The 16257-nt window shown below is 38.8% G+C and overlaps 1 protein-coding gene across 1 annotated transcript; it reads left to right on the forward strand.

Moving 5' to 3' along the window:
• The first annotated feature begins 217 nt into the window (after positions 1-217).
• STEAP1 (STEAP family member 1) lies at positions 218-10644 on the forward strand. Its single transcript, XM_004431322.3, has 5 exons — positions 218-324; positions 4186-4300; positions 6756-7268; positions 7864-8028; positions 10283-10644. The coding sequence occupies exons 2-5, from the start codon at positions 4217-4219 to the stop codon at positions 10538-10540; spliced, it is 1020 nt and encodes a 339-aa protein (XP_004431379.1). The 5' UTR covers positions 218-324; positions 4186-4216; the 3' UTR covers positions 10541-10644.
• The last annotated feature ends 5613 nt before the right edge of the window (positions 10645-16257 follow it).

Genomic DNA, 16257 nt, shown 5'->3' on the forward strand with positions numbered 1-16257 from the left:
GAGGGAGGGCGCGGCGCAGACCTCAGGCAGAGGACAGGACTATTTGAAGGGAACCCGGGAGCGGCCAGGTTGCAACGTGGGGAAATCCTTGGCTCGGCCGCTGGGACCTCCGGGGCTGTCCGTCCGAGGCAGGACCCGTGCGGACAGCAAGCACCGGCAGGTGGCGCTGGGCGGGGGGGGGGGGGGGGCGGTGATTGACAAGAAGGCGGGGTCTGCAGCGGGAGAGCGGGCTCAGCGCTCCGGAGGCCCGGGCGCCGCGTGGGACGGGCACCTCAGGGCAGACGCTGCGACCGCAACTAGCGGCCAGATCACACCGGGGACCAGGTGAGTTCCTTGAGTCGTTCCGGCTTGCCGCTTGCTCCCCGCCTCCACTTGTCCCTGCGAGGCTGGGCGCCGGCTCCCAGCCTCCGGGGGTGGGAAGGGGAGGGAAGTTGTAGCGGCTCGCGGGCCGGCCGGCTCCTGGGGCGGCGGCGCTCCGGAGCGAGCGCGGCTCAATTCGCCTCTTATGCGCGGCTCCAGGGCGCGCTGCCTTCCAGCCGAGCTCTCCGCAGAGCACACCGCTCCGTTGTGGCCTGGCCAGGGGCTGGGAGCCGGGGACGCACAAGGAAGCCTTTCCGCTGAGGGCTCAGGGGATATGATGGGTTATTAAGTTTGTCCTTAGGTTGGGTTCTGATGGCAAGTTTTCAACTTGTTTGCATCGCATTGATGAATGATTGGTACATAGTTCTTAAAATCGTACAACTTGTCTTTAGATTTCCTAGTAACAGGAGGTTTTCATTTTAAGTCCTTGGAACATTAGTCCTACTCTTTCAGGATCTGGGTTGGGGTTCAAGTTCCCTCCAAACAGTCAATCAAAGCTTTACATATGTCATGGGTAAAATCCACTGGAAGGAGTTTGTAGACACAAAATTTACGTAGGCTTCCAAATTCCTTACTCTGTTCTTTTTGTACAAAAAAAAATATTTCCCTCAACATCCTGACGTTTAATAAAAGGTCATTCATTTAGCACAGAATGTTAAGCACAGGGAGAAAGCAATGCTTAAAAAAACAGCCCAGTGAAGAAAAACATCTCCCCTTCACATCGTTAAAAATGGTAAAGCGAGTGTGCGCTTGAAAGTATAGAACGTTTGTAAATGCAGTGCAACCCACAATGTATCCTGGCCATTGAGTTTCTTCATATTCTAAACTCTTCAACATAAACATGAGCCGGTTAGGCTGTGTCAATATTTAGCAGGAACATCAGGTCAGCCATCCTGGTATGGCAAAACAGAACAGTCACATCAGAAATATGCTTTGCTTTATAATGAGGATGAAAGTTAGAGAACTTTGGGTCAAATTCTGGAGTTTCTAACATCTGAACACTGTGCTCTTTCCTGTTATTTATTTATTTTTTCATGAAAAGAATTTACCGTAGAACTTAAATTATATATTTGGTTAATGTCTGATGGAAACCAACATATTTTATTTGACTGATATTTTGTTTTCTTGGCTTGTGGGCACAAAGTTGACTGTGGGCCTCACAGTCAACAAGCTCCTTCACTGCCCTGGGCTTTTCCTTGGCATTGCTCCTCAGCATGGTCTCCCTACCATGCAGATGGATGGCTGGATACCTCTCCAGAGCCTTTCTGGCATTTCACCCAGATTCTGTACAAAGCGGCCCTCAATCAGCAAACACTGCCAACTTGTTAGATGCCCCAGGACCAGGTATAGAAGAGAGCCTTCACTCTTCCCGTGCCACCATCTGTCTATAAAACTTTGTCTTCTTTAGGATTCATTGCACTATCATGCAGTTAATTGTTGAAATGTCTACCTTCTTTCCTAGACTTTGAGGTTTTGGGGAGTGGAGGCTCCATCTCATTTAACTTTGTGTTCCAGACGTTGTTCACTGCCAGACATTGTTGTTCACAATACAGTTAATGAGTTAATATTGAATAAATGCAGATTTACATGTTAACATCTTTGCCATACCTGCAACTCACAGAGTTAAAACAGCTGCTAAACGTAGGGAATTATTTCTTCTGTTTGATTGCAGTAGATGAAATTTCTATTCCTAGACACACATGCACCACAAATTACTCTATTTATAATGTTGGTTAAATCATCATATGACTTGGAATAATGCTTCTTAGGGAAATAGACTATAAGCTCCTCCTTTGAACAGGGACAAATCTCATTTCTCTTTTTCCTCCTCAGTGCCCTCTCAACTCATCAGAGTTCAGTTCATAAATACTTTAGTGGCGTATGCTTTACTCAGAATTCTTTCAAATACCAATGATGAACACCAACTCAAACTAGTGTGAGCAAAAAAGGAATATGTTGGCTTATGTACCTGAGAAATTCAGGATGTGGTCTCAGGGATTCTAAATACTTAAAATATGCCACCAAGACTCTTCTGTGTCTTTCTCCATTTCTTGGTTGTGTTCTGTGTGTTGGCTTTCTTCTGTTCTATTTGTGTGTGTGTGTGTGTGTGTGTGTGAGGAAGATTGGCCCTGGGCTAACATCCGTGCCATCTTCCTCTACTTTATATGCGGGACACCTGCCACAGCATGGCTGGATAAGCAAGGCGTAGGTACGCGCGCATGTTCCAAACCCACGAACCCCAGGCTGCAGAAGCGGAGCGTGCGAATTTAACCACTATGCCACAGGGCGGGCCCCCTCTTCTATTCTGTTGAAGACATCTTCGTCTTTACAGCATGTAGAAAAATGCATGGTGGGCTTTTATCATTCCAACTTAAAATGTTAAAGACATCTCTGTATCTTCCACTTCTGTATATAAATATCAGAGAAGGATTGTAACTGGTTCAACCAAGGTAGTGTGCCATCCCTAAGCAAATCAATGTGATCAAGGGAATAGAGAACTGTAATTAGCCAAGACTGAGTCATATGCCCACTTCCATGGCCAAAGGAAGGGCATTTCTCCAAATAAAGGAAATGTTTTAGATCATAAAAAAACAAGAAAAGAATGTGGGCAGACCAAAACAACAAATATCCTCAGCATGAATATTGTGAAATTTTGAAATAGATAATATCTGGAAAATGTTCTCAGAGCACTTCAACAAAGGCAAATGTTGGCATTATGTAAAGACGGCTCCTCTTTATTCTTTGTGAAGATCAAACCTTTAGAAGTTGGAGAATGTATTAAATATTTTAAACTACTCCTGGACACAACTTTCCACTTAATAAAATAGTACAGGTGATCTAAAACTCAGAAACACTTGGAATGTTTTTTGAAAATCAAATTGTTGTATATCTCGTCTGTTTTTCTCACTGCATTTCAGAAAGTACAAATTGGTGATGTACTCCTCTGGAAATAAATTTAGAACTAATGAAAACAATGAATAATATTGTGACACCATATGTTTCTCTTCCCTAAAAAATGTTACACCAAGCCTGAATAAGGATCTGTGAAGGAGATTAAGGGAAAAATTCCTTTATCTGGTAGGAAGTTTGACAATATTAATTTCCACATGGTTGACCAGGAGAGTGGTCATATCAGTGATTGAGCACAGCTCAACAACCCCACTGGAAATACACTAGCAATGTATGTCTTACCAACAAAGACCAGCCCATTACTCTGATGGGAAAATGGCACTCTGAAAAATACAACCTTTTGGTCCTTTATGCCACTATCTGTTCACCTCACCAACAGTGTCTATTCTGTTCATTGTCTGAAACGCAGAGTACATTTCCCCATAAAATCATTTAATTATTATTTCAGATTCCAGTGTCAACCCCAAAAGTCTATTAAACACAACTTCTTGAAAAATAATCTTATATCAGCTAACTCTAACCTCCGTTGATAACATTGTGACTCTAAAAAAAATGCATTCCTAATTCTATTTACCTTTGAGGGGAGTTGGCTTTCATCTAAATGAGCATCTGGAGTTAAATTCTTCTAAAATAAAAGGCAACATCCATCCCTTTGAATTCCACAGACACCTAGGTCATTCATTGCACTGATAGTTGGACAAAGAAGAGCAGTTACACTGACACGGGGCACTGGTTTGAGATTCTTACAGATTGTAATGTGAAGTTAAATGTGTAAGTCAGTCACAATCTGCATTTTCATTGTACTTTATCTGCCACTCTAATCCTTGTATGAGTAAATTTTTCATACTGTCCCATCAAACATTAATATCATAAATAGCATTGACTTGAAGAAGATAATTATTTTTATTTTCCTAGGTAGCTGAAGCCATTCTATTTTATAGAATTAATGGAGAGCAGACAAGACATCACAAACCAAGAAGAACTTTGGAAAATGAAGCCCAGGAGGAATCTAGAAGAAGATGACTATTTGGTAAAATAATAATTAATTAATTAAAATCTATAAACATAATTCAAATGCTGTTCTATATTTCCTAGTGTTGTAAAGGTGATTTGCACCCTGGTCGGCTGATATCTTCACTCTGATTCCTGTCACTGAAATTGTGATGAGTGAAGGGCAGTGTGGTATATGAGAGAAATAGTACTTTGACTGACTGTCAAGGACTAGCTGAATAACCTAGAATAAGTCACTGAAAATCCTGGGTCTTGGTTTATCCATAAAGTTAGACAGTTGGGCCAGATCGTCTCCAAGGCCCTTCCAGTTTTTTCTAACATTCTATGGGTTTGTTTTTAAAAGAGTCATCAATGCCCATATAACAGGAGTTTGGGAAACACGGATTTTTTACAGGCAACATGGCAGCTTACCAGGAGATCAGTAAGCTGGTTTAACCAAATACATTCAATTTCAGAATAAGAATCACTTGTCCCACTTTTGCCCCACCTCAAGATTAAGTGTTTCTTTCTATATTATTTTATTTAGTTATTTATTTTTTGTGAGGAAGATCAGCCCTGAGCTAACATCCATGCTAATCCTCCTCTTTTTGCTGAGGAAGACCGGCTCTGAGCTAACATCTATTGCCAATCCTCCTCCTTTTTTTTCCCCAAAGCCCCAGTAGATAGTTGTATGTCATAGTTGCACATCCTTCTAGTTGCTGTATGTGGGACGCAGCCTCAGCATGGCCGGAGAAGCGGTGCATCAGTGTGCGCCCGGGATCCGAACCTGGGCTGCCAGTAGCGGAGCGCACGCACTTAACCGCTAAGCGATGGGGCCAGCCCTCTTTCTATATTATTTGACTGAAAAAGTAGTAGAAAATTTTGGTTCCAAACTCTTTTTACCTTTCTAAATGATCTCAACTGCAGTTTTAACAGAAATTATTTATTTTATCTTAATTATTTAATAGGAAAAATAAGATATTATAAGCACATAACTCTGTAAAATAACAGTATGCATAAAATAAAACTATTTTCATTTTCAATTTAGCTGTCTTACTTGCTGTTCCCTAATTCTTTACCCATAAACAGAACATTGATCTCAGTTGATTGTTTTAACACGCAGTGATGACAGAAGCTATATCATGCTCATCAACTCCCTTCTAAATGGAATAATTGGAAAAAACATCGGATGTAACAGTGATTTATTACTGAAAGTAAAAGTCAAATGGCAAGAGGTCATTTTTATTTATTTATTTATTTATTTATTTTTGGTGAGGAGATCAGCCCTGTGCTAACATCTGCCAATCCTCCTCTTTTTTTGCTGAGGAAGACTGGCCCTGGGCTAACATCTGTGCCCATCTTCCTCCACTTTATATGGGATGCCGCCACAGCATGGCTTGCCAAGCTGTGCATCAGTGCGCACCCGGGATCCAAACCGGCGAACCCTGGGCTGCCGCAGCGGAGCACGTGCATTTAACCGCTTGCGCCATTGGGCCGGCCCCAAGAGGTCATTTTTAAACACTAAAGTTATACAGAACCATGTGAATTAAAGTTACTCTGTATAAAATGAGTAAATAAACAAGATAATCATTAACATCATTTCAAGCATTAAAATGTGGTTCTACAGATAGAGCTATAAGAAATGAGGAATAACATATTGGATGAGAAAGTAAATTTGTTCATAAAGTAACACAATATGAAACACTCTGATATAATTTCTTATTTTGAGTTTTGGTTTTTTTCATTTGCTAGTATATCAGTCACTTGGGGAAATGACAAAATATTCAATGCAAACTTCTTTTGATGTTGGCTACTTAGAAATGCAACTGGATAAAGAAGTATAATTTTCTCAGGAAATAGATCATCCCTATGGGATTTAACTACTTATATAGCCTTTGTTCCTTTAATAGACTATTTGTCTATCAGTACTTACACAAATGAGATATTTTAGAAATAGACTACATGATAGAAATTACATATTTTTATCTAATAGTAATGACTATGTTATTCCTAATCCTTTGTACTTGAATTAATGAAGAATTCACTCTTCCGTTCTTTGCAGAGAGTTGTCCAGTAACCAAAAAAAATCATAAACAAGCACAACTTTTACAACTTACAAGTTTTATTATTGTTACCAAAGATTATTGGATTTTTTTTTAAGTTTTCCAATTTTAGTTTCCCAGTTGCATTATTCCATTCTTTCATGCCTTCAAGATAGAAATTCAATGGCCTAAGCTTTAGTGGAGATATCTGAAGCATGTATTTCTTTTGTCTTAAAGAAAAATGAATAACAGAATTAATGGAGACCCCCAACATATCTAAGTGCACCTTTGATCAGTGCTACACAGAGTATGCCATCTTCAGCTAAGCAGTATCCAAAAGCAAGGTTCTAAATGTTCTTTTCTACTGATAAGCACAATGAACAATAAATAATTAGATTGAGATATCCCATTGTTTTGTTGAATTTTAAGATGTTTGTTTTCTTTCCTTTATAGAATAAGGACTCAGGAGAGAACAGCGTACTGAAAAGATCTGTGCTTTTGCACTTGAACCAAACAACTCGTTTTGATGACTTTGATTGCCCCCCAGGGCTTCAGCACAAACTGGAACTCTTTCCAGAGTGGCGCTTGCCAATGAAAATTGCTGCAATCATATCATCTCTGACTTTTCTTTACACTCTTCTGAGGGAAATAATTCACCCTTTTGTAACTTCCCATCAACAGTATTTTTATAAAATTCCAATCCTGGTCATCAACAAAGTCTTGCCAATGGTTTCCATCACCCTCTTGACCCTGGTTTATTTGCCAGGTGTGATAGCAGCAGTGGTACAGCTTCGTAATGGAACCAAGTATAAGAAATTTCCACCTTGGTTGGATAGGTGGATGTTAGCAAGAAAGCAACTTGGGCTTCTCAGTTTCTTTTTTGCTGTACTGCATGCAATTTACAGTTTATCCTATCCAATGAGGCGGTCTTACAGATACAAGTTGCTAAACTGGGCATATCAACAGGTAGGATGATAATATTGACACTATCACTATAAACTAAAAAGTCTGAGTCACGTAACAAACTAACTCCTTATTTTAATATCAGTACTCCAAACCTCTATTGAAACCCTGTGTTGAAAAGTAACCTGCATTTTTAATGTTTTTATTATAATTCTTCATTGGGGCTTGGTTGTATAGTTTTACATTAAGGAATGTTTCTTTTTAAGCTGAAAATAGTAAACTACAATTTTAACAACACAACCAAGTATTTTGTTCATTGACAGGGCCACATTTCAATCTTCTGACACCCTCACAAGATTACTTTTTAATGTCAGTTGTTCTTCTTTTCTGCTTATTTACCACATGTGCATGCACATTGCAATTCTAACCTTCAAATAACTATATATAAATTAATAAAACAGATTATATAAGTGTTGCATTCAAGGAAAGAGATTGAAAGCTCTTATGTCATTTCTCTTAGAGGAATGCAAAAACAAAATTATAAATTAGTGGAGGCCTCTAGTTATCAGGCCCTCCCTAGTGGGAGGGTAGAAGGAGGTTCCTATGCCAGAAACAAGTGTTGTTTGCATTCCTTCCTCCCTCTTTCCACCCTCTGTAGGTCCAACAAAATAAAGAAGATGCCTGGATTGAGCATGATGTTTGGAGAATGGAAATTTATGTGTCTCTGGGAATTGTGGCACTTGCAATACTGGCTCTGTTGGCTGTGACATCTATTCCATCTGTGAGCGACTCGTTGACATGGAGAGAATTTCACTATATTCAGGTAAAGTATGTATAAAATAACTCTCGTCTCTCAGAGAGGTAAATCTTCTTTTTGTGCTTATAATATCATCAAGTATACTGACTTTACCCCATTAAAAATAACAAATGGTTTTCCAATAGCAAAGATCCCACACTTGTTCCAGTTAATAATGTGCTGTCCTATCACTTTTCTCTATTGCTGCTAAATAGAAGTGTTTTCTAGACATAAGTAAAAGGCATTACTCAAAGAAAAATATTATTTCTAACTTTTGAAACAGACAATTTGCTGTCCATCTAATAACTATAAATGTGATATTTTAGGAATTCAATATCCGTAGTTTGTTAGTTTCCCAAAAATAAAAATATTCTTTTGCCTATCCTCTGATTTTATTCATGCCTTTTAAGTTACACAGCTTTGTACTATCCATAAAAAAGCATTTGTCCTTGAAATGTGGAGTTTTATCTACCACAAGTATTCTAATATCTCATTTTAAAGGCTTCTTTTTCCAAGTTACATTTTATGTAGCTTATTCATTTGAAATTTCTCGATATTCTTGGAATTCAAAACTATTTCAGATTTACCGAGGTTAATCGCCTAGTGGTAGATTACACCCTAAAATGAGCAATGTGCCAGAATTCACAAGGGGGTCCACGTCTGACAAGATTCAAAGGACTAAATTTAATTCAGTCATAAGCACTGCCAAGATTTTTTAAATTATAGCTGTTACAGGTGGACGTCTTTAGAAAGTCCCACAAAGTCAAACATTCCCCACTATCCTTTCTACATGTCCATACGTATACTCTAACAGACATATTATCCGGGCATCTGATTAGGCTGCAAAGGATGTCTCCATCTGAATTATTCCAATGTGGCTTAGAGATTGTGCCGTATTTTTTAAGTGCAGTATTTGCTGATTTTATAGGTTCAACCTGAGAGCTATTGGAGTTTTCTGTTCCCCATTAGATTTAGATAAGTTTTTTTTATTGAGATCACGTTGGTTTATAAAATTATATAAATTTCAGGTGTACATCATTATATTTCGACTTCTGTATAGACTGCATTGTGTTCACCACCACAAGTCTAGTTGCCGTCTGTCACCGTACACATGTGCCACTTTATCCCTAAATAACTTTCTTCTTACATTGCTCTGCCTGTCACACTTATGCTGAGCAGCACTTTTCAGATTTAATGAGGAATTCAAGCGCTGCATTTTGACAACTGAGCACATTCCACTATGTGCACAACACCTAGCCCATAATAAGTATACAGTACACATTGGTGAAATTAATCTTCAACCAATCACATGTATTTTTCAATTAATAACCTAGAAACTTTTCATTTATAATCCAAGAACTGGTTACTCTACAATTTATCTTGGAGATTTATATCTGAAAATATAAACTTAGCTATCTGGTTGTATTCATTGGGACTGCAGAGTACTTACTGCTGAATAATTGTGAGTTGGATTTATTCTGGCAAGCTAATGACCATTTCCAGTAAAGTAAATAGAAGTCAAAAGTTATCTAGAAAGCTATTGTTAGAATGCCATAAAATTACATTGTTGAACAACTATTTTTGAGCAACTTTATCTGGATGGTACCAAGTATCCCAATGCAAGCTGAAATTTTTCTTCACATTTCCATATCTCTGTGTTTTGTTCAAACATTGAATAATTGTTGACATTTTCCATTTTATCAGAATGTTTGATTTTTTTTAGCATAGGCCAAGTTCATTCCCTCTGGTATCCATGTACCAAAATCAGAGTCGGTCACTTTAGTTGCTTTCACCACTAATAAAGATCACTGAAGTCAAATTGATTTTTGCACTAATCTTCAGTCAACCCAGCAATATTTATTGAGCACCTAAAATACGCAAATCATTCTGTTGATTCTGCAGGGATCCTGTGATGAGTAAGACAGAGTCCCTGGTTTCAGATGTCTCTTGATAGGCAGAATTAAGGCAAATGCACAAGAGACAAAGCACCATAAAATAAACTTCATAAGAGAGATGAACAAAGTGTGGAGAAAGGGAAGACGGTGTTATTGATTAGCTGAGACTGAAAGGAGAATGATTGTGAATTTTCTCAACTTAGCCTGGAGACAAAGACATTACCCAAAAGTAAGGGGGTGAGGTGGGGACATGTAAAAATGTAATAGGGAAACAATCACAGGTGAAGGAAAGAATTTCCAAGCAACAGAACATATCCAGATGAGGTAGGATGGAATAAACTCGTATTGAACCAATCTTCACCAAGATAATTTTTTTTCTTTTGCAGAGCAAGCTAGGAATTGTTTCTCTTCTACTGGGCACAGTACATGCATTGATTTTTGCCTGGAATAAATGGGTAGATATAAAACAATTTGTATGGTATACACCTCCAACTTTTATGATAGCTGTTTTACTTCCGATTGTTGTCCTGATATGCAAAGCCATTCTGTTCCTGCCATGCTTGAGGAAGAAGATACTGAAGATTAGACATGGTTGGGAAGATGTCAACAAAATTAATAAAACTGAGATGTCTTCCCAGTTGTAGAATTACTCTTTACACATATTTTTGTTCAATATTGGTATATTTTATCAGAAACATTTCAAATTTGTATTTGTTTAATAAAATGACCACTTGAAGATCTTAACGTATCTCTTTGTTTATGGGTGATGAGTTTGAAATATGTGTATTTCTTTGTACATTTAATTCAGAGAAAGAAAGAAAATGATCTTTAGCACATTCTCTATGTTCACTAAAGCTAAGCATAACAAAACAATCTTATCTGATTTGTCAGACTGCATAGCATTATAAATAATAAAAAGCCTTGAAGTACCAGTCCTTGATACTCATTAAAAGGTACCATGAGCCATGAAAAAATATACTATCTGAATCTACCACACAAGTATATCCAGTGTTTATGATTATTGTTAAAGAACTTTCATTTTCCTATAACTGGGTGCTATTCATGAAACACCTATCTCAAGAAACACATAGATTGTGTCTAAAGTAGTAAAGCAACAGACTAATATCAGATACACATCCAGGCAAAACAAAACACAGGCAATCTAGGAGAAAAAGTAGATTCCATTTTCTCCATCTGAATTATGTACAACTCAGTTGAACTTACCGTTAACACATTGATGAAAGCATACCATGAACCAGTTCCCCAAAGAGCAAACTATACATCTGCTATTGGGACTTGCTAACCCAACTGACTATACTTCAGAGGTTTTTCATAATTAGCAAAAGTAACTACAAACCTTATCGCTTATACAGGTAAACAATTTATTACAATTAAAAACAATAGAGATGGGCTGGCCCCGTGGCTTAGCGGTTAAGTCCGCGCGCTCCGCTGCTGGCAGCCCGGGTTTGGATCCCGGGCGCGTACCAACGCACCGTTTCTCCGGCCATGCTCAGGCCGTGTCCCACATACAGCAACTAGAAGGATGTGCAACTATGATGTACAACTATCTACTGGGGCTTTGGGGGAAAAAAATAAATAAATAAAAATAAATAAAATGATTTTTTAAAAAAACAATAGAGATAATGCTAATGGTACAAATTAGGAAAAACACTTAGCACACTGAGTGGAGTTCAGTTGTTTTCTTTTTTGTTCTATTACAAAAGATGATTATTCATTATTACAGGGGGGGTTAGGGGCCTTCTGGAGTATAAATTTGAATTCTCTGCACTACTGGAATTCAGACATATAGAGATGTGCCTGTAGATAGTGAAGAAAGGAGTTGAGAGTAGCACAATTGGAAACAGAGCAACAATAGTGACCTTGAGAAATAATTCACCATAAGAGAAAAAGGAATCTAGGGCTCTAGAATTGCAAACCAGATTCAGTGAGGTGACATAACTATGGGACCACTTTGCTAAGCATTGCACATGCCATACCGTAATCAACCAGCCCTGAGATGCAGCAGTCAAGTACCTGCACTCAACTGCATTGCAAGATGGTAAAGTGTTAGCATCTCTAGTACTGAGAGGGAGAAATCAAGTGTCAACTTTTCTGGTACCAAGACATCAGAGAAGCTGCAGCTTGAGAACAGGATTCCAACGTGAAGTGGCACTTAATGAAGCTGTCAAGGACAACAGCTGAGTTCTGTCTTGGTTATTGGATTCCTGTCTTGGTTAGCCATGAGCTAGATAATAACAATAAGCAAGAACAGGCCTATTCTGAAACACAGAACCTACCCTTTGGAGAATTCCCAGTGATAGGAGGAACGGAGTCTACAAGGGCCTTAGAAGTAACGCACAAAGACATCTAGATTCAATTCGTACTCATAGGCTGTTGAAAACTAGATGATTCACTCTTTGTATCTTTTCTAAATTTTTTACAATTGTTGAGTAGTACTGTTATAAACAGAAGAAAACAATAAAAGTTGTCTTAAAAAGAACAAATATTGTGTTCTTGTATAAGCTTGGATTTCCTTTTATTCACTCAATGAATATTTAAAGACCACCTCCCATATACCAGGCCCAGTTCTAGACAGAGGTTGTATCAAGATAGAAATGACCTAGTCTCTACTCACGGTCCCATAGGGAAGACAGATTTTAGTTCAGCAATGGATTCTAGGCTAACAGGTATCACTAAGGAGGATATGACCAATTCTCTTTAGAAGAGCAAAGTCAGGACAGTGTGAAGTTGATCCAAAAAAGAGGAACTATTTGAGCTGGGTATTAAAGTATAAGTAGGAGTCCTTCAGATAGAATGAGAAGATAGGTAGCATAGTGAGCATCATGGAGGTGTAAAATGATGGTATGGGAGGTGTTGGAAGGACTCAAGTCCTGGAATAGAGTATGAAGGAAATACCAGATTGGGTCAGGGCCCAGGCCAGATAGATCAACAATGTCATTGTATGACATGAAACTATGTTTGGACTTTGTCCTTCAGGGAGTGGGGAAGCCATTGAAAAAACTAAACAGGAGCTTAACATGATCAGATTTGCATTTTAGAAAGATCTATCTGTAGACTATCTAGGAGATGGATTTGATGGTGGGGGCCAAAGGGTGAAGGCAAATTGGAAGGCTGGAAGAATATCTAAGGAGACAACTGTAATGTCCCAGGACAGAAACAATGCATTCTATGAGGGAAGGTCATTACAGAGGGGGTGATAAAAGAGGGGAGCTAATGAAATATGATAGGAAGACAGACTTTCCAGGAATTCATGACCAAAAGAATCTAAAGAGTAAGGGAGAGGAAGACATTTAGGACGGGACTTCCGGGATTCTGTTAGCTTGGATGACTTAAAGAGTGACGTGATTAAACAGGATGGGGAATTCTACAGCAGAAGCAGATTTTTTTAACCAAAACAAAAACAGAGTGTGTGTTCTGTACATTGTATGCTGTTTACAATAATCTCAGTTGCTAAGGGATCCAGCGTAGTTTTTTAGTTTCAGCATACACAGTTGTAACTATGAAAGGCATACAGCTTGGAGCAGTGGGAAGAAAAAGGAAAGCATTTCCCTGCTCCTTTGATAAGGTGATTTTTTAATGAAACTTCTGATACAATTAACACCCTCATGGAGAATAGTCACTCAAGGTCTCCCTGGAGCACAAAGAACAGACCTAGAAAATCTGCTGGCTAGGAGCCCAGTGCCTTCCTTCTCCACACAGAGCTTCCTTTTCTACTCAAAATGAAGTCTGCCTAGGGTTTATTTTCTTTAAGCGTTTGTTCTATAGCGATTTTATAATTTTTGATTTTTTAAAAATACTGTTTAAATGATGTGTTTTACTATTTTAATAATGAGCTACATTTAATTTTGTTTAAAAACAATAAAAAAGAAATTTATGGTTCTGATCTGATTTTCAGACCATAGACCAAATGTCTGAGGAAGCCTGTGAGAAATTATGGCCTATTAAGCATGGGATCCATAAAATTAAACATACAACTTAACAACAAAAATGTGTAATTTTCATTGGTAACATTAACTCTAGAATTTTCTTCCAAGAAAATGAACAAGATGTAGTAGCCCTTTTTCTAACCTGTCTTCAAAGTAAGTGTTAGAAATTTTCCAGTTTGGATTTAATGTTAAGTTTTACTCAGTTAATTAGATGTCTTCTTTCTTCATGCCAATTTTTCTAGGTGTTCTCAAGTGGCTCCTTGAAGAGGTAATAAATTATTTGCTCTTTTATTTGTTGAAAATTATCCCAAGCATGAATAAATTAATAAATGACTGGCTAGTGACCATTACACATGACCTGAGGCTAACGTCCAGTACCTTCTTTTTCTCAGCTAATTCTACTTCTTCAGCTGGTCAGGGGTCCTTACATTAGTTGCTAATGAGTATGTGACATTCTCAGATTTATTAATGGATGCCCATTTGAACAGTGCCAAGAACAAGTTGCCAGTTCATGCAGCTGTAAAATTATTGAACTGGAAGAGACTGAGGAAATCACTTGAGTTCGCTAATCCCTTGCCCAGAGGCATTACCCCACTGAAGTGAGGCTCCCTCAGCAAAACGTTTGTATTTCTGAACAAAATTGAAGAGAGAGAAGAAAGGAAAGGAACATAGGTGCCAAAATCGTAATGGTGAGGAAGCTGTTGATCTTCTTAGAACCAATACTCCATCCTGCTCCTCAGCTGGACGGGGCGGTGACTGACTTTACAACATCTTCTAAGAGTCAGAGAACCAGGAAGCTAAGCTCAGGGGTTGTGATGACCATGCCATAATGATCGGCACGTGCTGGGAAATGATTTCAGACCCACCCTTGTCTTGTAACTTGAAGTTGTACTATCACAAAAGATCAATATGTATGGGTTTACATGGCGGAATTATACAGTGTAAGAGCTGGGAAAGTAGATTTTATCTTCATTTTTTTTAACAGAACCTTTTTAGAGCAAAATGCCTAACAAAAGCCCAGTATGTAATAGGGGTCAGAGTTGAAGTGGGCTGCGGGCCTCAGAGCCGTGCCTTTTTATTACTTCTTCCATCCTGCTCACAAGTCCCTGTGACAACATGGGATCCACGGTGCACAGTTTGAAAACCCCTCTTCATTTATACAGAGGAGGAAACTGATCTTTTTGTCAAGAATTGCTCTTTTGCAAAGCACAGAAACCTACTCAAAGTCCCTCAAGTAAAGGGGGAGATATACATAAAGGGGGATGCTGATATAACCCACAGGTAAGGTAGGTGACCTATCCTCCCAGTCCCTAGAGCTGGGATCCCACGAAACAGAACCTAAGTGCATCTGCTTGTTCTGTCTCTGCAGACAGATGTAACGATGCTATGAAGTTCAAAGTGAGTTCTTTCCTATTCTCTCAAATTTGGCAACCAGGCCCACAGCTGAGAACCAGAAGTGCTAAATAGTCCGCATGCTAATTTCAGAGCTTCAAAGCCCCAACCAGCTGTGGAGTCAGACAGGGTTTGCTGAGAGGTGCTTTTCAGCAGAACCAGCACTACAGTCACTCACCACCTCACTACCCATGCATGTAAAAGAGGACAGAGGGAGGGACAAAGGTCTCCTTTAGTCTGGGAAGTGTAGCATTTATAAAGAGAAATTGTGCCCACATCTTACCTCACTTCACCTGAGCACCGATTAAACTCTTCACCTACTCTACATCCTCGCTGAAGAAGATGGACTTGGCTGGGAAAAAACATGCAACTACCACACTGACTAGCCTCACTTTAAACTTATGATCCAAATACGTGAACCCTCAACACTGCCTAATCTTTGTATATTTCCATAGCCTTTTTTTTTCCTCTTGTTAAAACTGCTATTTCACACCTTCCCTCTGCTCAAACCAATAATAACCTCTCCTCCTACACTCAACTGGTACATTTTCCTTAGGAAATAGATGTAATCAGAAGAGACTTGTCTCATCCTCTCATCAACAAATCTATCTCCCAAGGTACATGCATCTGGACTCTTACTCTCTGCTTATTAAAACAAAAAAATTGTTCCTGTCCCTGAGGCCAACTCCTGTTTCAGCACTGAATCCCATCCCCTTTTCTACTCAAAGAGCTTTGCTCTTAAATTATACACATCTTTCCTGTGTCATCAATTTACTCATCTCTGCTGTATTATTCCCATTAGTACACAAGTATTAAATAAATAGTTTGAACCAACGTTTCCCTCTAGTTTTTGACCCATTTCTCTGCAAACCTATAAAACAAAATTCCTCAAAACATTTGTCTACATTGATATTAACGTATCTATTCAGCTTTCTTTTGGTTAGTATTTGCATGGCATATATTTTCCTATCCTATCACTTTCAATCTTTCTGTTTTCCTGTATTTTTAGGTATATCTTTTGA

The sequence above is a fragment of the Ceratotherium simum genome, chromosome 1 (assembly GCF_057802395.1).
Source record: "Ceratotherium simum simum isolate JZ-2026a chromosome 1, ASM5780239v1, whole genome shotgun sequence".
Taxonomy (NCBI): domain Eukaryota; kingdom Metazoa; phylum Chordata; class Mammalia; order Perissodactyla; family Rhinocerotidae; genus Ceratotherium; species Ceratotherium simum.